The 24,320-nt window shown below is 49.0% G+C and overlaps 1 protein-coding gene across 3 annotated transcripts in view; it reads right to left on the minus strand.

Moving 5' to 3' along the window:
* MDGA2 (MAM domain containing glycosylphosphatidylinositol anchor 2) overlaps nt 1-24,320 on the minus strand; it is a 233,286-nt gene that overhangs the window by 49,938 nt on the left and 159,028 nt on the right. For all 3 annotated transcript variants that reach the window (XM_048307676.1, XM_048307674.1, XM_048307677.1), the window contains one exon: nt 12,652-12,921. In XM_048307676.1, coding sequence (XP_048163633.1) covers nt 12,652-12,921 — 270 coding nt within the window. The remainder of the gene's footprint in view (nt 1-12,651; nt 12,922-24,320) is intronic.

The raw sequence follows: 24,320 nt of genomic DNA on the forward strand, positions 1-24,320 counted from the left end.
ATTGATCCGGCTTTTCCCTCTCCAGCCATGCTTTTCTTTTCCAAGGATAAAAAGCCCTTTCAGCCAAGATATTTTTCCCAATCGCCCAGGGAAGGAGCGAACACAATATCCCAAGGAGAAGGAGCAAAGCAAAACCGCTGCCGGATAAAAGGGACTGCAGCGGGAATAAAAAGGGAGCAGCGGTGGAGATGATTTGTTTTCCTTGTCTCGGAGAAGTGGGAATAACGGGAAAAGCTCATGCTGGATGCAAATTATCCTCTTCCCACTCCCAGTGCTGTTGGATATAATGGGATCTCTGGGGGGGACTGAGAGGAGCCATAATGAGCCACTTGTCACAAGAGGGGCACTTGAACGACGCCGTCACCTTTGGGGGAATAATGAGGCGCCGTGAGGAGCTGCATTATCCCAAATCCCTGTGAACGCAACACTGGGAATGGAGAGGCTGGAAATTCAACAGCACAACACTGAGAGCTTCCCTTGTAAACTTCGGGAAGCGGAGATGGGGTTTGGAGTGCAGGGAAAGCTGATGTGGCCTCTGGAAGTGTGGGAGTTAATGGGGAATATCGGGGCTTGGAAATCTTCCCTGTCCCCACAGCCCTTGGCTCTGGATCCTTGGGACAGGAGGGTCAGGGAGCTCCTGGACATGGTCCAGAGGAGGGGTGTGAGGATGAGGAAGGGCTGGAGCATCTCCGTGCCCAGCACAGGCTGAGGGAGCCGGGGCTGCTCAGCCTCGAGAGGAGCCCTAGCTGAGAGGGGCCCTCAGCCCTGGGTGTCCCTGGCTGCAGGGAGGGCTCAGGGCAGGGCCCGGGCTCTGCTCCGGGGCCCGGCAGCGGCACCAGAGCCACGGGCAGGGCCTGAGGCCGGCAATTGCCCCGCACAGGAGGCAGAACTGCTGCCCTGGGCAGGGCCCGGGCTGGAACAGAGCCCAGAGAGGGGCTGGAGCCTCCTCCCTGGGATATTCCAGAGCCCTCTGGACACGCTCCTGTGCCCTGGGCTCTGGGATGGCCCTGCTGGAGCAGGGAGTGGCACCAGTGACCCCCTGAGGTCCCTTCCAACCTGACCCATCCTGGGACTCTGTGCCTCCAGACAAACCCCCGAAACTGGCCACCACCCCACCAGAGCAACATTGGCCAACAAAGCTTTGAAGAGAAATGAAAAGATGATGAATCCCAGAATTCCAGAATCCCAGACTGGTTTGGGTTGGAAGGGACCTCAGATCCCATGCCATGGCAGGGACACCTCCCACTGTCCCAGGCTGCTCCCAGCCCCAATGTCCAGCCTGGCCTTGGGCACTGCCAGGGATCCAGGGGCAGCCCCAGCTGCTCTGGCAATTCCAGCCCAGCCCCTCCCCACCCTCCCAGCCAGCAATTCCCAATTCCCAATCTCCCATCCAGCCCTGCCCTCTGGCACTGGGAAGCCATTCCCTGGCTCCTGTCCCTCCATCCCTTGTCCCCAGTCCCTCTGCAGCTCTCCTGGAGCCCCTTTAGGCCCTGCAAGGGGCTCTGAGCTCTCCCTGGATCCTTCCCTTCTCCAGGTGAACATTTTCAGTCACGAGCATTTGCTGTGCGGCATTCAATCCCTCCAGGCAGTGCATCCCAACATCCCAACACCCCAACAGTATCCAGCAGCCCTGTACCAGTGTAAGGTCAAAAATGGTTTAAAAGTCACCGAGGCACTGAATTAGAGAAACCAAGCAAACGGAAAAGTCACTTGAGCTGCTCCATCCCAAACCCCACCAGGATCTAAAAGCTGGAGAACTGTCCTGAGCAAGCCAGGAATTCCTTCCCAAGATCCCATCTAACCCTACTTTCTTCCAGTCTGAAGCCATTCCCCTTGTCCTGGCACTCCAGTCCTTTCCCCAAAGTCCCTCTCTCTGTCCCTGTGTTTAAAGTTGTTAAAAGCAAGCAAACAACCTCCTCCTCCCAGCTCTGAAATCCCCCAAATTCCCATTTATTCAGCAAACAGACTGAAGCGTCCTAATGCAGAGCTTCAAGGATTATTTCTCATCATCCCTCGGTGTGGAAAACCCGGAGGCAGAGCGGTTTCTATCCCAGTTCTCCCGGTTTTAGCAGATATCGGTGCTGCGGTTTGATTTCACTCTGATAAAAGGGATCCCTCTCTCGGTGACCAATTCCTGCCCCACCTCCAAACCCGGAGCTGTTTTCCACCTTGGAAGAGGATTGAGTTGTTGGCTCAGTGGCTTCCTCAGCCCAGCTTTCCCTGCAGTGTTCCCGTCTCTTTCACCCTCAGATCCCGGACAATAAATCTGGCTCAGGACCAGCTGTTCCTGACACCTGAATTTCTCAGCTGTCCATTTGTAGCCCATCAAAGCTGCATCTCAAATATTCTGCATCCTTGGACTCCACATTCCTTATTCCTAAAGACTTGGGAATTTGTGTTTCTAAATAAAGGGGAAAGAAGAGAATTTTTGGTGTCTGTATCACAAAAAGCCAATTACACAACGTGATAAATGTTATAAAGCAATGAGAGAATAAAACTGGACGGGAGGAGCAAGTCCAGGAGGATCGTTGATCTAATCCTGCAAGAAGAAAGTCGATTGCACGCCCAGGATTGTTCTCCTGGATTAGGAATTGTTTAATTGGGAATGATTGTTCCCACTGTTAAATGGGCTTTAAGAGACTCTGCATTCCAGGCAGAAAAGAGGGAATGAGGTTTTTCACATTCCTTATTCCTTCTTCCTAAAGACTTGGGAATTTTCATTTTTAAAACTTAAAAAAAGGAAAAAGACTCAGCTGTCCCTTTCAGAAAGAATAATCAGCCAGGATTCCTCTTCCCGTGATTCATTGGGATCACTCAGCTATTTATCCCAGCGGAAAAAATTCCCTTAAAGGAATTGTTGCCAGACTGGGCTCTGCAAATTCCAACTGGGATGAGAGCAGAGCAGCACAGGGATCTCAGCAATGCCACGACTGCCCCCAGCCCTCTCTCCTGAATGTCCCAGATCCCAGCTGGAGCTGCAGAGGGTGGGATTGGTGTCGGCTCCTTGTCCTGCAGGAACAAACACTGGGAATTGTGCGGACACAGAGCATTCGAGGAATCATTTCCTTCTCTGATTCCCCTTTATCTTCCCATCAAGTTCTGCCAATTCCTTGGAGTTGGGGGCTCAGGAAGTGCAGCAGCTCTGTCCTGTATTTATGGCACTCCCAGTGACAGGAGCTGGCTGTGAGCAGCTCCCACTTTATCACAGCCCCATAAACATTTAGGGAAAGGAGATAAAATCAGGGATTTATAAATGCTTCCCCCTTCGGCAGCCTCAGCTCCAGCCCTTTCCATCCTTAAAATGCTGGGAGAGCAAAAATCCTAACTAAAACTCTGCCTTTAACTGTGTGAAATACCGGGAGACACGGAGTTTATGGAAAATGCTGCCCATTCCTGTGCTCTGTTTGATTCCAGGATCGCTCTTTTATGGAAGGGTTGCAGGAAGAAGGAGAAGATGTTTTGCTCTTTATTTGCTTTTTGGGAAAGGCAAAATCCTTTGGGAAAGGCACCTCCTCCTGGATCTGCTCCTCATCCCAGTCCTGCAGCTGGATCATCTCCATCACCCCCAGCCTCCCCAGAACCACGGAAGCAGAAAATCAGGGAATTATTTGGGTTGGGAGGGACCTGAAGGATGTTCATGGAGATGTGGCCTTCCCTTAACCCTCCAGGAGGGACTTCCAAGGCCTTCCCTGTCCTCCAGGAGTGAATTCCAAGGCCTGGAATTGTTTGGGCTGAGCAGTGCAGAGCAGGGTTAAAGTTAATAAAGTCTGTTAATATTAAAATATTAGTAATAAATAATTCCCTGGAAGCAGCTCCTCCAGGGAATTCCTCACTGCAGGCACAGACAACCCTGCACCTGCTGCTCCCACCGGCAACTTAAGGATGAGACTTTCCCACCCTTCCCAGAAAAATCTCTTCCCAAAATATTTACAGCTTTATTAAGATATTGGAACTTGCAGGGAAGGGATGATTTGGGAATAAAATGAACTTTTTAATGCCCGATTGAGGCACAAATTTCAGTTTATCTGAGGTCTGTCCATCCCAAATGGGTTTAGAGGTTCCCATTCCTATTCCAGGCACAGAAACCCAACATCCCAAAGTAGGAAAAGTGTGGAATGCTCTGCGTGGCATCCACGAGATTCCTTCTGCACGTGTCCTTCACTGATTCCTCCTTTTCCCTGGGGTTTTCCCGAGGATCCAACTCTTCCCCAGCGACACCCAAAGGTGACATCTGCTGGCTGAGCCATGCAAGAGCTCCCGTTCCTCTTCCTGCAATTCCTGCTGCTCCCCGCATGGCATTCCCAATCCCGCCGATGCTTCCTGCTCATCCCAACCTGACACCAGGAGGTCAAGGGGCTCCTCAGCTCCATTTCCATCAATTTGGGGCCGTGATGCCTTGAGTGATCAATAAATCCAGTTTTAGTAGGATTTGGAGTTTCCCGCTTCCCCCACTGGGATCGGTGAGTTTTGGGAAGCTCCCATTCCCAGATCCATAGCTGCCAGCATTCCATGCCTTCATTTTTACATGGCTCACACACCGGGAGAAATTCCTGAAGCAATGGGATCCACAGAACACCCAAAGAAATCCCTGGCTCAGTGTGGAGGTGACAATTTTCCTGTTCCCAGCAGGAATCCTGCAGAAATCCCATGGGAATGGCAGGTGAGGAAGGGGGAAGGGGTGTCACTTGTCAGGGAGTGCCGAACACCTGGTTCCTGAAGGATGGGCAGGGAAAGGGATGGGATATCCTGGAACTGTAAATAATAAATGAGGAAGTGTCACCACAGGCACAGGGAGGGAGCTGAGGCCTCTGAGGAGGGGCGAGATGGGGAAACTCCTGGGAAAACAGGATCAGAGCACAGGGAAATGCAGCCAGGAGAGTTCCGTGGAATCTTTGGAGCAACACAAGGAACAGGAGCAGCCTCCAGATCGACTCCAGCCCCTGGCCAGGCTCCAGAGCATTCCCAAGCATTCCCACAGCTCTGCCTCCACACCTGGAGGTGTCCATGCCCACGCAGGTTCCATCCATGGATCCCAGGTCCAGCCAGGCCCCCCCAAGGCTTCCCAAGCTTCTCAGGACTTCCCAGGAAGCTGCAGCTCTCCCCTCTTGGCATTCCTCCTCCTTATCCCTGTCCCCTCCCAGCTGTGGGCTCCCCACTTCCCGAAAAATCCAACAGCTCGTGGCTGCTCCAACCACTCCAGAGCCAGCCCACAATTCCCTCACATCCCACAAAGAGTCATTTTTGAGGGAGAAACGGGACAAAATTCCAACCAGGAATGGACTGAAATGCAGATTTCCAAGGAATGCCCCATCCCTGTGGCTGCCCCTGGAAGTGCCCAAGTGTTGGATGGGGCTCAGAGAAGCCTGGCATAGTGGGAGGTGTCCCTGCTCATGGAAAGGGGTGGAACAAAATGGGATTTAAGGTCTCTTCCAACCCAGACCAGTCTGGGATTCTGGATCACATCCAGCATTGACTTTTTGGGGTGAAATCCCTTTATTTTCCTTCTCCCCCCGGAGCAGGCTTGCAGTCAGGATTCAGAAATCTGCAGCAGAGGGAAAACCTCAGCCACCCTCTCCTTCCATCCCAAATTCCATCCTCCAGCCTCGGCATGGAACGAATTAATTTCATTTTCCTCTCCTTGCTGCTGACAGGAAAAGCAGGATTGAGATCCAGCAATGCCACCTTGTCCCCTTCCCAAAAATTTGGCACGGCCTGCTAGTCTGATGAAGTAAACATCCCAAATTTCCAGACTCTGGAATAATTGCCAAGAAGGCTTTCACTGGCTCAGAACCCACTGCCTTTGCTGGGCGTTGGGGCAGGAGATCCATGAAAAATTCCTGTTTCCCAGTGGGAATTGTCTGTCCCATTTGCCCACCTGTGGCTTAAGCTGCCCTGGTAAAGTTTTTAGGGCAGGGCAGAATCTGCTGCCAAGGTAAAGCTCCTCCTCATCCCAATCCTCCAAAACCAGGCAGGAATTCAGCAGGAAAACACAACAACATCCAAGCTCTGCCTGCCTTGGGAAGGATCTTTCCTGCTGGATATTTTCAGGAGCTGCTCTGGGCTCTCTTGGAGTCTCCGGGGTTTTTAATTCAAATAACCCCCCCTCCCCCCATGCCTGGCAGGTGAATGGAAAAGGATTTTTTCCCTGGTGCTGCTGCTCCAGCAGGAATTTTAAAGCTCCCACCAGTGACAGCACAGGGGACCTTTGGTCTTGGATGATTTTTTTCCACTTCCCGTCAAACTTCCGGCAGCAGGTGTCTTTTGGGGTGGGGGGAGGCATCCCAGGGATGCTGGATGTGGTGTTCCAAGGAATATTCAGATTTTTTGGGGAATGAGCGTAAAATGAATTGGGACACACCAAGAATCCCAGAATGGTTTGGGTTGGAAGAGACCAAACTCATCCCATTCCACCCCTGCCATGGGCAAGGACACCTCCCACTGTCCCAGGCTGCTCCAAGCCCTGTCCAACCTGGCCTTGGACACTTCCAGGGATCCAAGGGCAGCCACAGCTTCTCTGGGAATCCTGTTCCAGTGAGAATTTGGAAATGATTCCAGCTCCATGCTGAGGACCACAGACATGGAATATCCTGAGTGGGAACTACGGTGTTCCGCCACCAGGAGCAGTGCCAAGGGCACAGAACAAACACTGAGGCAGAAATTCCTGAACGAGTTTCCAAAGAGCTCCTTCCAGAGGTGGATTCTGGGATCATCAGAAGGGATGATCCAGTGTCCATCTCCTCAAATCCCAGTTTCCTGGGGGAAGGGAAGGCAGGAGATGTGAAATCCTCAGGCAGAGTGAGGTACCTGAGTGTCCCATGGTTTAGTGGTGGGTGTTGGTTGGACTGGATCATCCCAGTCTAAATAAATTTATCTTTGAATATTTCTTTAGTTTGACCCACCAGATGTGACCTGGAGCAGTAATTCCACGGAAAGATTTACCCTGTGGAACACTGGAACAGCTTCCCAGGGAATGGGCACATTCCCAAGGCTGCCAGAGCTCCAGGAGTGCTTGGACACCGCTCCCAGGGATGCCCAGGGTGGGGTTGTTGGGGTGTCTGGGCAGGGCCAGGGGTTGGATTTGTGATCCTTGTGGGTCCCTTCCCCCTTCGGATATTCCATAATTCCATGAAAATAGATTAATTAACCACTTCCAGTGAGACAAAGTCCTGCTGGCACAAGGAGAACTTCCCAAAGAATGGGAATATCCTCACACAGCACATCCCCAGTGAAATCCAGGAGTTATCTTCTAAATAAAAGGGTTCCATTAAATATCTTTCCCTGTTCATCACGGCTGGAAGCATCTAGGATAAATATCCCAAAATTCTGAAGAGAACTGGTTTTTATGGCAATTGGTTAAATGCCACCCTCGGTAGGGAAACGCTGCTCGAGTCGTTGGGAACAAAAACTTTCCTCCCACGGGAAAAATAATCCAAGTGGTGGGTGCTGGTTGAACTGGATCATCCTAGAGGTCTTTTCCAACCTCAGTTATTCCTGGCACAACTGGAATGCTGCCATGGATGGGGATAATCCCTTCCGGAGGCATTGGCAAGGAAGGAGTGTTTGGATTGTCAGGTTTGCTCGGCTCTCAATTCAGCATCACCAGCTCCAAAAAGCTTCCGAGAGCTCCAAGAAAAGAGAAAGCTCGGATCACGAACTAACAATTAAAGCCTCCCTAATTAGCCCTTGATTGGCTTGATGTTGCACTTGGCCGGAAGCACTGCCAGGGTGATGTAAGACAAAGTAAATAATTAAAGATGAGCTCATTAATTAATGCAATATCCCATGGCAGAAAAATTCCACAGGCCAGAACAACACGGAATTAATATTCCAAACTGTCTTCCCTCACTGGTGGGATCAGAAGTTGGTTGATAAAAGGAATTAAATCCATGGAATTCCATTAGAGTTTTGTTTAGCCCTACCCAGGGCTGTGATGAATAATGGAAATATTGAATTCTAATATTAAATCTATAGCCCTGCCAAGCCAGCCCCATCCACTGTGGACAGAGATTCCCGGTGAAAATTAAGGAAGGAATCCCACATGGATGTGTATCCAGCCCCGATTAAAGAATTTTATGGATAGGGAACAAAATTTTGCCTCTGTTCCTTAAAAATCCCTCTTTGGACACAATTTTGGGGACAAATTCAGCCCAGGGCAACCCCAGCAGAGCAAATTCCATCTCAAGGGGGTCAATCTTCCCAAAATTCTGAATTGCTGAAGAGAAATGTTAAACCAAGGCTTGTCAGGTAAACTCAGTTCTAGGTAATCCTAATCCTAAACAGCTCCCGAGGGGCACAGAGAATCATGGAATTGTTCAGGTTGGAAAAGACCTTTAGGATCATCAAATCTGGCTGTCAAACCACCCCTGCCACGTTCACCACTATTCCACGGCCTCAAGGGCCACATCCATGGGTTTTGGACAATTCCAGGGATTGTGACTCCACCACTGCCCTGGGCAGTGTTTCCCAGCCCTTTCCATGAAGAATTTTCCCCTAATATCCAACTTTAATCTTCCCTGGTGCAATTTGAGGCCGTTCCCTTTTGTCCTGTCACTTGTTAATGATGCAGAATAATACTAATAATAACAATAATAATAATAATATTAATAATAGCGTGGAAGAGGACGTGGAAAGAGGAGGGAGGAGGAGGAGGAGAAGGAGAAGGAGAAGGAGAAGGAGAAGGAGAAGGAGAAGGAGAAGGAGAAGGAGAAGGAGAAGGAGAAGGAGAAGGAGAAGGAGGAGGAGGAGAAAGAGGAGGAGAAAGAGGAAAAGAAGAAGAAGAAGAAGAAGAAGAAGAAGAAGAAGAGGAAGAAGAAGAAGAGGAAGAAGAGGAAGAAGAAGAAGAAGAAGAGGAAGAAGAGGAAGAAGAGGAAGAAGAAACAAATCTCACTTCATCCCTCACCCCTCCTTTGCCCACTGGGAACCTGGAAAACATGCAGATCAACAGACCCTGCCTTGAGGAACCCAAGCCACTGTGAAAAAGCTGTTCCAGAAGTGTCCCCAGCTGGCCAGGCCAGGCCGTGACCCAGGCAGGGCTCAGGTGTGTCCTGGAGGAACCTCTGGGACCTCAGCAGCTGCTCCAGGGAGGGAGAAGCTTTGTCCTGTGCTCATCCGCCTCCTTCTCCAGCATCCAAACCCTCCCTCGGGGAGACTCCTCGGCTTCTCTGCCATTCATGGATCTGTTTTGATTTATTTGCTCCCAGCCCTGGCAGGGTTTTATGAAGCCACTGCCACGTTTTGTTGCTCTCTGGATATGATCTGGCCCTATCAAGCCCTGAATAAAACATCGAGGCGGTGAAGCTGTGAGGAGCATGAACTCAGCTCTGCTTCCCCACCAACACAATTTGCCTTGTCACTTCATATTTATGTCGAAGAGACTGGCAGGTTACATCTGCCTCACGTTGGCCCAGATGCTATAAATTAACCCCTCTTCCAAGTGTGATTTATTTGGCTTTCATCTCCTCCAATCTGGATCCAAATATACAGGACAAAAAAAAGGAGGTTTTGCAGGCTCTGGGGTCAGAATAAATCTTTCGAGCCTTAAATGCTGCACTGAAAAGCTTTCTCTGAGCACACCAGTGGTTTTCTGCAGCCCCAGTCCAGCACGTTTCTGTTTTCCTGCATGAAAAACCAGGAATAAACCCAGCTTAAAATGGGTTACAACAACCCATTATTCCCCCCAAAACAAAAGCTCCACACAACTGCCACATTCCTGCCTTGGAGTTATTTATTGCGCTTTTTTTTCCCGGTCATGTCTAGGAAGTGCCCAATTTCTTCTCTCTATTCACATTCCCAGTGAAATCCAAGCCTCCTTTTTAACCATTTCATCATTTTTTTCATCATTTTCAGTTCCCCAGGGCTTTGACTCCATCTGTGCTGCTGGGAATCAGGAGCACAGCAGAGCTGCTGCTCTGAGAAGAGTGTCAGGGCATTTATTTTCTAAATAAACTCGGGTTTAACCGTAAAATACTAAGAAAAGTCCAAGTCTTACAGCATCCTTAATCCGACATAAATGAACACCATGGGATGAACCCTAAATGAGCACAGGGAGGGCTGGGAGATGGAAAACATCATAAAATCATTTTAGGACTCGTTTTCAGTTTTGTACTTTGCTCAAACCACTCCCAACTGCCCCAATTGTGGCAAAATAATTGCCTTGGAATAAATTCCCACAGTCTGGGGTCCAAATCCTGATGGATAAATTGAACCAAATTTACTCATTTGAGGCCAAACAGTTTTTCTGGTTTCCTTCAGAGCTGCCTTTGGGATTAAACTCCCAAGATTTGGAGAAGTTGGTGGCTGTGAAAACACCTCCAGCAGGCTCTGAATGGTGTGAGCCAAAGGTTGGATCTCATTTGGAAGGAGCAGAACCATCAGGAATTGCAGGATTTGCTGTATTCCCACCATGTTTGTGCCGTGTGAAATTCCTGCCGAGGGGATGCCATTCCCATCATGGGATGGTTTGGGTTGGAAGGGACCCTAAAGTTCATCACATTCCAGTATTCATCAACCTTCCACTATCCCGGAGTGCTCCAAGCCCCAGTGTCCAACCTGGCCTTGGACACTTCCAGGGATAGATAAGTCCAAGCAAGGAAAAAGTCTCCACCTGAAAGCAGACCCACATTTTTTCCTGCTAAACCAAGTTTTACTGAGGAAAAAACCAACTGGGGAGCTGGAAAAAATGGTTTCCTTTTGTTGCAAGAGAGATGCATCTGGAGAGTCTGTCCTGTTAGCAGAGCAGGGTCCCTGAGAGGGGATCTGCAGCTCTTCCATGAAATCCTTCCCTCTTCTTCTGGTGGCAGAGATGATGATGATAATGCTTATTTTCCTGGGATGTGACAGAATCCTGGGAGCTGCCAGGCTGGCAGCAATCCCAGAAGGAAACCCCTGTGTCCAGGTGATTCTAACTGGAGTCAAACTGGGATAAAACCCTACCAACAATGGGGCATCTTTCCTTCTATGGAATTCCTCCTTTAAACACCCTGAAATTTCTTCTTGGTTGGCTTCTTTTCCCATCATTCCTTTCCAAGCAGCTTTTGGGGGAATTTTGAGCTGAAACAGGAATTCCTCTGACAGGAATCCCAGACCTTTTTGGCTTGGAAGGGACCTTCAAGATCATCTCATTCCAACCCCTTCCATAGGCAGGGACACCTCCCACTATCCCAGCTGGCTCCAAACCCCATCCAGTGTGGGTTTGGAGACATTTTAGGACTCTTCAGAGAGGCTGAGGCTGCTTTTATTGGCCTCCAAGAGTCCCCACTGAGCCCACTCCCAGCTGGTGCAGAGGAACCGGGAATTCTTCACCCACCACAGCCTGGAAAACCAGAGGGATGTGGAACCTAAAACCTGATGGGATTCCGGGAATCTGAAGACCTCGGCTTGGACACATCTGCTGCAGGCAACAGGTCTCGCAGGATCAGGCAGCAGAGCCTTCCTGATTAATGTCATTAATTTCCAATAGAGTTAAAATCAAAACTTCCAACTTTCTCCTTCTATTGTTTTCTTTTTTTCTCTCCTTATATTATCCTTTTATCTGTTACTTCTTCCTGGGCTCCATCCGCACATTAATTACACCCCACGGGAGGATCCTGGGGCCTGCACAGCCTCCCCCAGCCTGGGATCTTGTGTAAAAGTCCTTTGCTGCTGGAGAAAAGGAGCAAATCCCAACATCCCTCTGTTCCCGAGGAGCTGGAAGTTGTCGGAGCCTGTGATGTGCCCACCCTGCTCTCCAAGCTGGAGAGAAGAGGAAATCCAACTTTATTGACCACTTCAAACAGTGGAATTTTGCTGCCTGGTGAATCCCTCAGGTCTCCCTCAAATCCACCCTGCCAGGTGCCCATGGAGAAGGAATATTTTCATTTTCCACTGAGAAATCCTGATCTTCAAACCAGCTGAATCTCCTTCTTTTCGCCAACCACAATCCCAACAAGACTCCTCAAGATGATTCAACTTGGGCATGATTCAAGATGGATCAACTTCTCCAAATCTTGGGATCTTTTTGGCAACCAAAGGAGGAGTTGAGTTATCCAAGAGGTCCTCCAAGACCCCACTGTCACCGAAACTCAGGAATAAAGGAAACTCTCCAGCATCACCTTTAAGGCCTTGGAGAATCTGGAATTACTTTATTCTGGCCAGGATGTGCCATGGAAATCATTCCATCCACACGTCCCAGGATGTGCAGTGGAAATCATTCCAGCCACACAATTCTTTACCAAACTTTTCCCATATTTATACATAAAACCCCCCAAAACCTTCTCATTCCTTGGTCCCAAATGACCCCATTCTTAGTACTGGATCTCCTCTTGGTTATCGATCCCTTCGATGACAATTTGGTTCCCATTTTTTGCCTCTCCTATCCATCTTTTCCCACCACAGCTGCTCCAATCCCTGCCAGGGGCTGACGTTTGGTAATGTCCATTTATCTCCTTCTCCTACTCCCAACCCAGACATTTCAAACTCTCAAAGTCTGGGAATTTCCTCTTTGTTGATCGAGGCCCATCAAGCCTCACCCAACCAAACCCAAACGCTCCATGAGCAGAGTTTTGAAGAGAAACTTCAGCTCCTCTTGGAAAGTTGAACAAACTGCCTACAATTCCTTCAAAAAACACTAAAAAAGCCATTTTAAGAAGTTGAATGGAAATCCACTCCTCCTACCTGTGACGAGGAAGCTGCAGCGGCCGGCGCCCGCCTCGTTGATGATGTTGCAGTTGTAGATGCCGTAGGAGTCGCGGGAGAGGCTGCTCACGGTGAACTCGGTGGAGTCCTGCAGGTCGAACTGCCCCGTGCGCAGCAGTTTGCTGCCCAGGCGCCACTCATAGCTCAGCACCCGCGTGGGGTAGGCCCGGAGCACGCGGCAGCTCATGGTGACACCGCGGCCCTGGCCCTGGCGCAGCTCCAGGAATGCTGGCTCCACGGCCGGGGGGTCTGCGGAGACACAGGGAGGGTGGGAGGGGGTTAGAGTGGGGAAACCAGGCCTAGGGGCAAGATTAACAAAGGTTGTTGTTTAGGACCTGGCCTAAAGGCAGGACTAAGCCAGGTTCTTGTTTAGGACCTCTCCTAGAGACAAGATTAACCCAAGCTCTTGTTTAGGACCCGTCCTAGAGACAGGACTAACCCAGTCTCCTCCTCTTGCAGGAGCTTGAGTGGTTTCTTCTTTGCACTTCCTTAACACTAAACATGTTAAACCCAGGTTCTTGTTTAGCACCTGGCTTGGAGGAAGGACTAAGCCAGGTTCTTGTTTAGGACCTGTCTTAGACAAGACTAATGCAGGTTGACTAATGCAGGTTCTTCTTTAGGACCTCTCCTAGAGACAGGACTAACCCAGGTTCTTGTTTAGGACCAGTCCTAGATACAGGACTAACCCAGGTTCTTGTTTAGGACCTGTCCTAGAGACAGGACTAACCCAAGTTCTTGTTAAGGGATCCCCTGGATCAACACTGAATAAAACCAATACAAGCCTTGCTTTAACTCGGACAGGGCTTGGAGCGACCTGGTCTATTGGAAGGAGTCCCATGGCAGGGGTGGAATGAGATGGTCTGGAAGGTCTCTTCCGTCCCAAACCAGTCTGGAATTCTGGGACTTGGTTTGAATAAAGTGCACGAGGCACCAACACTGCAGGCACAGAGCTGAGCTGGTGACTCCGTGCTCAGTGGGGACCTCTCTTGTGGGCGGGCACATTCCCGAGGCTGCCAGAGCTCCAGGAGCGCTTGGACACCGCTCCAGGCATGCACGGGGTGGGATTGTTGGGCTGGATGATCCTTGTGGGATCCTTCCAACTCAGGATATCCCATGATTCCATGAACTCCCTACCCCAGCAGCGGCTTCACCACAAATTCTCATCTCTGGATCTTTGCTCTCCATTCCGGTGGTGGTTTTGCTGTCCCAGTAAGCCCAGAATGAACCAGTTGCCCCCAGCCAGAGCAGCCTGTTCTGCCTTAACTCTGATGAAACCGGTTTTAAATAATTCAGATGCGCAGTTTCAAACTCCTTTTGATTCCAGCAAAACACCAAATAAATAAAATATAACCAAGGCCAGGCATGTGCACAGACCCCACTTCCTGCTGCCATTTGCCTTTGGAAAACTTCATCACTGCTGGAAAATAAGGATAACCTGGCCAGAGCTCTTGTCAGCACAGCTCTCTAGAGCCAGGAACACGCATGGGAAATGTGTTCCCAACGGGATGCAAACCAGGGAATGCCAGGGCATTCTGGCTCTCTAAAGAACTCAGCTCAGTTTTTAACCCCTGAGAGGGAAGAATTCCTGAGATCCTCCCATTCCAGGCTGGCACAGGGAAGTTTTGTGTCCTTGTCAAGAGCTGTTTTACGTGACACATTAAAATAAAGAAACTCTGAAGAGAAGAATCTTCAGAGAGTCCACTCCAGCTCCTTTTCCATTCTTTTTTCCTTTCCCTTGCTTTTCCTTTTCCTTTTCCTTTTCCTTTTCCTTTTCCTTTTCCTTTCCCTTTCCCTTTTCAAAAGGAGCTCTCCTTTTCCACTCTCTTTCCAAGAACATTTTATCCTCAGGTTCTCCACGGGTTGCTGTCTCCCTCTCAGCTATCAACAACCTCCAGACTCCTGATATTTCATTCCCTTTCTCATGGAAGCTGTGACCAGATCATGGACAATTTTTCTATCATTTTCTCCCCTTGCTCATAAATCCTTGGAATGTTTGAACACCCAAAACTCATCTCTGGCTTGGAATAGCATTCTCTCCTTTGTTTTCCTTGCTGCTTCCATTTAATGCTCCAAATCCAGGGAACAATTTCACCTCCCTGTGGCAGCTCTGTTTGACGACTTGAACAGAAATTTGTATTCAGGCCCTTCTCTCTTCTCGCCTTGCTTTATTTACTCACAAGCTACTTTAGCCTCATAAATAGCTTTTAAATGCAACTTTCCCCTGCCTTTAAGGTCAAAAGAGTCTTTAAACCCCACAATTCCCATCTATCCAGGGGCTGATGATCCCCAGTGACAGGAGGAGAAAATTAACTCGGGCTGCTCATTCCTGAATCCCACTTTTGCAGGTAATAACTTTAATGGCAAAGGGAAGGGCTGATAAAAGCCCCAACCGGAGTTAAGAGCTCGTTTTTCTGTCGGGTTTTCTGTTGTTTTTATAGGATTGTGACTTCCCAGATGCTCGGAAGAAAAACTGGAGTTGTTTGTGACTTCTCTGCGTTGAACTCATTTGCATCAGCTCTTCCCCGAGGCTTTGGCAATTTGATTTAATTTACTTTTTCCCTCCTCTTTCCTTTCATAATTCCACTATTAGTTTTGGAAAAATATCCAGCAAATCTGCCAAGGGAGCACAGTTCATTCTCTTCCACAATTATCTTTGGGAAACAAACGGGGCTGGAGTTAAAACAGGCTCCCTATTAATGTTTAATGAAGTTTTTTAGCCTAAGTACATTCATGTTTTAAGGATTAGAAAATGGAAAAAAGGAAAGTTCTGGAGCTATCCAGAGAAATGACAAGATGCTGGTTTGCTTTGAGCCCAACAGCTGCTCCTCGTGGTGATGATCAAATCCTGGTTTTTATTGTGGGATTTGTCATGGAGAAAATTCCCGGAATTTATTTCCACCACGTGGCCCCGAGCAGAAGCTTCACCTGCTGGTTTGGCCTCTCCAATTTGCATTTTAAGATGAGCAAATAATGAGTTTCTCTCTCCCAGTACCGGCACTGATAAATAAATAATCATAAAAAATAATCATCATGGCTCTGCTGGGTTTCCATTGGGTTTGTGGCCACTGCTGGATTCGCACCACAGGGATGTTATCCCACAAAAACCCGGGATGGAGAAGGAATAACCTTTCATTGGTCCTGGGGTAGGATTGGCACCCCAGAAAACAAGAGGAGGAAATGATAAATCAGGTTGGATGACAGAATTTATCAAGGTATTTTTGGATCTTCACCACCTTGGAATCTTGGAATTATTAAGCTGGAAAATACCTGGAAAAAACTCCAAGATCATCAACTTGACCAAGTCCCCCCATGCCCAAGAAACCTTATCCAAAGTGTCATTTTTCCTCCTTTTTTCAACATTTCCAGGGATGGAGACTCCACCGCTTCCCTGGACATCCTATTCCAATGTTTAACCACTCTTCCAGTGAAGAAACTCTTCCCAAAATTCCCACCGTGACCACCCCTGGAGCAACTCGAGGCCATTTCCCCTTGTCCAGCCTCTGGATTGGGTCTGGATGGGGACGGGGCTGCACCGTTGCCCTGGGGATGATCCAGGATATCCCAGGCCAGGTGGGAAGTGGGAATCTCCCCTTTGCAGATGTGGAATGGTGCTAAATCACCACCTGTTTAAGATGCCACCAAATCCAGGATGATTTTAGCCAGAGCCATTTCCAAGATGGGATGGAGACATCGCATAAATGATTTTACTCCCTCAGGGATGCGCAGTGCAAAGGCAGAGCCGTTCCAGCTTCCAAATCATCCCAACTTCTTCCCTTTCCTTGTATTTTTTTAAATCATTGAGGGCGTGTTTTCCTGTGAGGAAAAGTTCCTTCCTAGGATTTGTCTCCTGCCTGAGGAGGAGACTCCAATGAAGATTTGGACCAGACAATTAATTTTGGGGTTTTTTTATTCTCTGTCTCCACCTTTGCCTCTGATCCATCATTCCTAGGCTCAGGAAAACTGAGAGGAATTTCTCCAATTTCCAGCCCTGCATCTCCCAAGAAACATCTGGAAACGTTTTATAGATTATAAAGCAGGTCTTTTATAGGACGTGGTTGGAAATGGGGGTTGTGTGTTTTATAACAAAAATCCCAATGATTTATTAATATATTTAACATTTCTGAAGGAATAGACCAGAATTGGATGTAGAGGAAGGACCTGGAGCTGCTGGAGTGAGTCCAGAGCAACCAGGATGATCCAAGGGATGGAGCAGCTCTGCTGGGAGGAAAGGCTGTGAGAGCTGGGAATGTTCAGCCTGGAGAGGAGACCAAGAGTGACCTCATTGTGGCCTTCCAGGACCTGAAGGAGCCGCAAGAAAGGTGGAGAAAGATTTGGGATAAGGGCTGGAGGGACAGGACACAGGGAATGGCTTCCCACTGGAATCTCTGGTGGATTCTTCCCATTGGATTTCTGGTGGATTCTCTCCTGGGAAAAGTCGAGTGTTTTCTGTCCTAAATCAGGGATAAAAGGGGCAGGATTGACAAAGTTCCAATTTGCTTGCAGGGCCTAAAGGGGCTCCAGGAGAGCTGCAGAGGGACTGGGGACAAGGCCTGGAGGGACAGGAGCCAGGGAATGGCTTCCCAGTGCCAGAGGGCAGGGCTGGATGGGAGATTGGGAATTGGGAATTGCTGGCTGGGAGGGTGGGCAGGGGCTGGGCTGGAATTGCCAGAGCAGCTGGGGCTGCCCCTGGATCCCTGGCAGTGCCCAAGGCCAGGCTGGACATTGGGGCTGGGAGCAGCCTGGGACAGTGGGAGGTGTCCCTGCCATGGCAGGGGTGGGATGGGATGATCCCTAAAGTCCCTTCCAACACAAACCATTCCATGATTCCATGAAAGAGCCAGAGATAACTGAAGGGAAGGGACCCAGGGAAGATGTTCGCAGCAGTTTCAAGGCAAATATTGGGAATTTTTCCTTTGGACAACTTATGGCCATTTTTTATTCTGAAGGGAAAATCGGAACCAGAATCCACTGCAGAAACAGCACTGGGAATTCAGCCTCCAGCAGATCCTGGGATGCTGGATCCTGCTGGGGAATGATGGTTCAGTTCAGCTGCACTGCAGGGCTCATTGTGATGCTGGCAAAGCCTTTCCCAATTCCCACCCCTCCGCAGTCATTATTCCCGTGGCTCTCCAGCCTCCAGCTGTTCCTTCCGGGCACCTCCAGCTATGCCGGGGATTGTTTCCATATGGAATTCAAAACTCAAATGAAATGGAACTTTGAAGCTCTCCAGGTCCTGACTTTCAACGCAGTCGAAAACAAAACAAATTCAAAATAAAAGAAAAAATAATTCCAATCAGCTCCCTGGTTACTCTGGGAAAGCACCCAGGGAAAGGCTGGAGAGCATTCCCTGCTCCAACAGGGCTCCATTCCAAGGGATTTATGTAAATACCCAACATGGAAGTGCTCTAATCCCAGCCTTGCTGGAACCCAACTGCCCAATCAGCCCCCTGGAAAAATCTGGGAGCAGCTAGCACCTCCACAGGCAGCATCCCCCTGCCAGCCCTGCTCCATGGCGATTCTCCCAGGATGAATCCATCAAAACCCCAGGACCCTTAGGAGAACGCCTCTGGCCACTCCAGGGACAATAGGAGTCATTCCTCTCTCAGTATCCTACGAAACCACTCTCCAACACGGGAATGTGGGAGCACATCCCAAATCCAGACAGGTGAATTATTCAGTATTTACAACTCCTGAGCCATTTCCAGCTGTTATCCCTTTCTATGCCATGATCTCCATGGAAATTCCTCCCAACAACTTCCAGAAGCAGATGGATATGGAAACATGGCAATCCCAGACCACCTGGATCTTTTCAATGGTTTAAATCCGTAATTTTTCCAGAGAAATAAAAATGAAATATGCACATATTTAAGAACAATCATAATAAACCCCATAAAGGATAAACAGAATTACAGATTAAAGTGGGGTTTGGTGGATTATGGGACAAAATATTCCTTGGTTCCCACAGAAGCCTGTGGAAAGAAAAAGCAAATTTACTCAAAGAAATGGGAAAAAACCCAAAAAAACACTGATTTGGAAGGAAAAGGAGAGATCCTGAAAATGGCGAAGAGGCAGGCAAAAACGAATCCTGAAAATACCATTTTGAAACAATGGGAATCTTCCCACCGTGTTGGACTTTTTGCCCAGTCATTTAATGAAAATTCCAAGGAATGCCCCGTCCCTACGGCTGCCCCTGGATCCCTGGAAGTGTCCAAGGCCAGGCTGGACATTGGGGCTTGGAGAAGCCTGGGATAAGGGAAGGTGTCCATGCCATGGCAGGGGTGGAATGGGACGATCCTTATGGTCCCATCCAACCCAAATATTTCTGGAATTCTGTGATTCCACAAATTTGACCAGATTGTAAAAACACACTTCCAAATCCATCTATTCCTGGATTCCTACACCCACTGTAGCCACATTTCCAGGTTTTTTAGCTCCTGGGGTGGATGTGGAGGTGCCTGAATGGAACCTGGAGCCCAGGACATGGAGAAGACCAGACAAGATGGGATTTAGGAGCTTTGGGAAGCTGCAGCACACAGGGATTGTGATCCCTGTGAAATGACAACAGCAATTTTCCAGCCAAAGCTTGGAATACGGATATTCCACCGTGGATAATGGATTTATTTCAGTGCAATGAAACCACAATGACCAGAAATAGAAAAAAGCCATTTGCACATCTGGGAGTAAATTAAAATAGATGTGCAAATCCATCCTGGAATTGTGCATTCCAAACTGTGCCCTGCATGGCTATCTCCATGGTACAAGGAGGAAACCCCCTGTTTCATGGAATCATGGAATGTTTTGGGATGGAAGGGACCTTAAAGCCCATCCCATCCCACCCCTGCCATGGCAGGGACACCTCCCACTGTCCCAGGCTGCTCCCAGCCCCAATGTCCAGCCTGGCCTTGGGCACTGCCAGGGATCCAGGGGCAGCCCCAGCTGCTCTGGCAATTCCAGCCCAGCCCCTGCCCACCCTCCCAGCCAGCAATTCCCAATTCCCAATCTCCCATCCAGCCCTGCCCTCTGGCACTGGGAAGCCATTCCCTGGCTCCTGTCCCTCCAGGCCTTGTCCCCAGTCCCTCTGCAGCTCTCCTGGAGCCCCTTTAGGCCCTGCAAGCAAATTGGAACTTTGTCAATCCTGCCCCTTTTATCCCTGATTTAGGACAGAAAACACTCGACTTTTCCCAGGAGAGAATCCACCAGAAATCCAATGGGAAGAATCCACCAGAGATTCCAGTGGGAAGCCATTCCCTGTGTCCTGTCCCTCCAGCCCTTGTCAGAACTCTAAAGATTCTCATAACAGACTCCTAATTTTTTCAGCTCATCCCTAGCAAGGTCCAAATTTTAAGTTAGAGGCATTTTGATGATTAATTTCATTGTAAAATTATAAGTAATTTAATTTTCTTTCGCATTCCATGGCAGGGCCTGCTTTGCAGAGGGATTTACAACGGAAAATCCCAGTCCCCACTCTCAGGAGTTTTCTAACTTAGATTTTGAGCTTCAAGTCGCCTCCGCAGTCTGCAGAATTCGCTGTGATTTTCCAGGCTGGTGCCTCTGTCCTGGTTTGGCTCCTTGACTGGGCATTAAATTCCCTGGAAATCCTGAACCAGCCTCATCCAGCGACTCCCAGTTCCCTGAGCTTCAATATTTGTGCTCGAGCACGTGCGACGTTTGCAAGTGAAAAATATTCAAATGAGTAAACAAACGGATAAAAAAATAACTTTGGGGCAAAGCTGCACCATGAATTTCCCTCCATATCTACAAATCATGATTTGCTTTATTTGTCGAGCCAAGGCCAGAATGGGGTGGGTGAATAATGAGGAGCTTCCTTAAAGCGCCGTGAAATGGGCATAATCCGTGGGTTTTCAAAGGTGTCTGCTCTGCTGAGCATCTTTTATGGGCTCTGCTGTTGCTGTTCCTTGGATTTTATGGAATTAAAGTTGTCCTGGCTGGAATATAAATCAATGAACAGCAGGGAACAATGCTTTGATCCTACAGAGCTCATGAGGGGAGCTGTGGCTGAGCCCTGGGTTGTTCCTCCTGCTCCATGGGCAGGTACCGGCTTCCAAATTTGTCTCTTCCATCCCCAGGATTGAGGAATGGCCCTGAAGGAGCAGGGATGCACTGGTGAGCTGGGGAGAAGCCCCTCTGCACTCATTTTAAAACATTTCCCAGACAAAAAATATGGAGCCAGGTTGGGAGAGCTGGGAATGTTCACCTGGAGAAGAGAAGGATCCAGGGAGAGCTCAGAGCCCCTTGCAGGGCCTAAAGGGGCTCCAGGAGAGCTGGAGAGGGACTGGGGACAAGGCCTGGAGGGACAGGAGCCAGGGAATGGCTTCCCAGTGCCAGAGGGCAGGGCTGGATGGGAGATTGGGAATTGGGAATTGCTGGCTGGGAGGGTGGGCAGGGGCTGGGCTGGAATTGCCAGAGCAGCTGGGGCTGCCCCTGGATCCCTGGCAGTGCCCAAGGCCAGGCTGGACATTGGGGCTGGGAGCAGCCTGGGACAGTGGGAGGTGTCCCTGCCCATGGGGTGGCACTGGATGATCCTTAAATCCCCCCCCCAGTCCAACCCATTCTGGAATCCCATGATCCTCAGCCAACCCCGCGGCCAGGTTGGAGCTGGATTTACTTTTCCCAGCTCCAAGTGTTTTATGGAGCCATAAAAGACCCTGCAGTCCCACAACAGCTCTGGGATCCAACCCAAACCCTCTGTATCCTTCTTTTCCACAGCCACTGGAGCTGCCTCTCCTGGGAGCTGCTCCCCAGCTGCCCCTGCTGGTCATAAATCAGGGATTTCCTTTGGAAGTGGCTGCAGAAACTGGGAAGTGAATTGCTCTGGAGAGCTGGCACAGCCCAGGAAACTCCTTTGGAATTCAGATGTGGAGGAAAGATTTCCATATCTGTGTCTTGTTCTCCCTGGGACAGACTTCCTGCACGTTCCAAAGGGTTGTCCTACATGGAGATCAACGTCCGGGATGAGTTCTGCCAGGACTTTTTCACCTCATGGTGGTTTTGTCTCATCTCATTCCTCTAGAGCAGCTCAGTCCAAACCCTGCTGATCCAATCATCCCTTCCCTGCTTATTCCCAGTGCTTTCCTGGCTAAATCAGGGAATCCAAGCTCCTCCCATGGGGGAAACTCAATATTCCATGGGGCCTGATTCGCCGGGGAATCTGTTGTTGTTATTTCACTATCAGACTCGCTGCCTTACTCCATTAACTTTATTATCCAATTATTTTTCCCTGCTTTCCAAGAGGTGCCCTTCCAGTTATTCACAGGAAGTTTCCCCTCAGACCTCAAAAAACCTCCAAACTCGAACAAAAAAGGTCTTTCCTTCTCCTTCTCATAATTCCTCATGATATTTCAGGAATGTTTTCCGAAATCCTTGGAGGGAAAAATACCGTCACGTGTTGCAAAATTGTGACCTCTTAAAAATCTCTTTTTTAACATCATTTAATGTTGCTCTTCTACAGTTTTTTAAGGTAGGTTAAGCTAAAAACTGGAAAAAAACCAAGCCAAACTCATCTAGAATTAAAAGAAATAATGGGAATAGCAGGAAATGTTCATTAAAACATATTTGCTTCATTCTAATTAATTTCTATATTCTAATCGAAGAGATAAGCAAACAAACATTCAGGGATTCTGGGTAAAAGCGAGGATTTTAGAACAAAAAGCCCCCTAATTCACAGATATTTTTAATCTCCTTCAAAATAATCTGAAAAATAAGTAAAAGATTTAAATCTTTTGATTTAAATGCAATAAATAATATTTCAATATTTCACTGTCAGTATTAAACTGCTCCAATGCAGAAGCCAAAGTAATTTCTTCCAAGGAAAAATTTTCAGTTTTAGGGGTAAAAAATTATCCCTAAAAGGTTAAAGAAACCTTTAACCCACTGGAGCACTCCCAGATTCCAAGAGCATCCAATATTCCCTTAGGATTTGCTTCCTGCTGTATCCAGGAACCTTCTTAAAGAGTAGTTGGAATTATGGACCAAGAGCATCCCCTGCGTGGGAATTCTTCCTTCAGCCTCACTTCTCTGAGGGAATTCCCAGAGCAGCTGTGGCTGCCCCTGGATCCTGGAAGTGTCCAAAGCCAGGCTGGACATTGGGGCTGGGAGCAGCCTGGGACAGTGGGAGGTGTCCCTGCCATGGCAGGGGTGGCACTGGATGGGATTTAAGGTCCCTTCCATCCCAACCCACTCTGGGATTCCATTTGGGATTTGAACCAACTCTCCTCCCGCAGGGATCCAGCCAGGGGTGCAACACCCTGGCTTATTCCTGGAGCAACTCACACCAATTCCTTCGGAATATTTAGCAGGAAAATCATGTTTTTACTCATTCCTACAACAAACATTCCATCATTTGTGGGGCTGAACTTTACTGGACAGGAACAGGGCAGGGAAGAGATGGAGACTGGTTTGGGTTGGAAGGGACTTTAGGGATCATCCCATTCCCACCCCTGCCATGGCAGGGACACCTCCCACTGTCCCAGGCTGCTCCCAGCCCCAATGTCCAGCCTGGCCTTGGGCACTGCCAGGGATCCAGGGGCAGCCCCAGCTGCTCTGGCAATTCCAGCCCAGCCCCTGCCCACCCTCCCAGGTTCCTACAAGGACACTGAGGAAGGGAGGACAAAACAGGGAAGAAAGGTGGGAAATGCACACGGGAAATTGGAGATAAGGCTCTTATCAGCCCAGGGGAAGTGCTGGATTCTATTCCTGGCTCCCTCGGGCTGCGTTTTTGACAGGGGCCATTGATACCGTCGGTGACACCGGGTCAGCTCTGCACACAACCCCATTAATGATTTAATGGGGCATTTTAAACACTCTGCCCACTCCTGAAACCTCTCCCAGAACTCCCTGCTCTGAGTTTTTTTACTTTTCCAGAGGAAAACAAAGGAGCTGCAGCCCTTGGAGCAGCCTCGTGATTCCACAGAGAATCCCAGAATAGTTTAGGCCGGAAAAACCCTCAAAGATCATCGAGTCCAACCTTTCCCAGCACTGCCAAGGCCACCACTGCCCCATGCACCCAAGTGCCACATCCACAGGGATTTAAATGGGAATTAGGAAGGGGAACTCCAGCCCTGCCCTAGACTGTACAACCCTTTCCATGGGAAAATTCTCCCTGATATCCAACCTGAACTTCTCTTGGTGCAACTTGAGGCCGTTCCCTCTTATCCTGCTCCTGGTTTCCTGGGATTAGAGCCTGATCCCACCTGGCTGCCCCCTCCTGTAGATGCCACCAGTGCCACCCGCCTCCAGCACAGCTCAGCCAGCCCAGGTGACCTTCACCCCCAGAGGTGGGATCACCTCCTTGGGGTCACCACATCCCAACCGTGGCCACGCTCCCAAAAAGCGATGGAAAAGGACATTGCAGCCAAAGTGCCAAATAAACCAGGGATAAACATGGAAAAAACCAGGCAGGGAAGAGGAGCAGAATCCATCTGGAAACATCTGGGGGAGATCTCGGCACAATGGCTCGAAATAAAAAGCGTGTTTTGCTCGGACAGGGGAGGCAAAGGGATGTGAGGAGAGCAGAAAACACAGAAATGTGCACATTAAAGAAATGTACGAACTTAAAAAAGCACCAAAACCCCGTTTTTACTGCTCTTCTGGACAGTGTTTGTGACAGATTTTATTTGCCTTGAAACAGA

This window comes from Corvus hawaiiensis, chromosome 6, assembly GCF_020740725.1.
Source record: "Corvus hawaiiensis isolate bCorHaw1 chromosome 6, bCorHaw1.pri.cur, whole genome shotgun sequence".
NCBI lineage: Eukaryota > Metazoa > Chordata > Aves > Passeriformes > Corvidae > Corvus > Corvus hawaiiensis.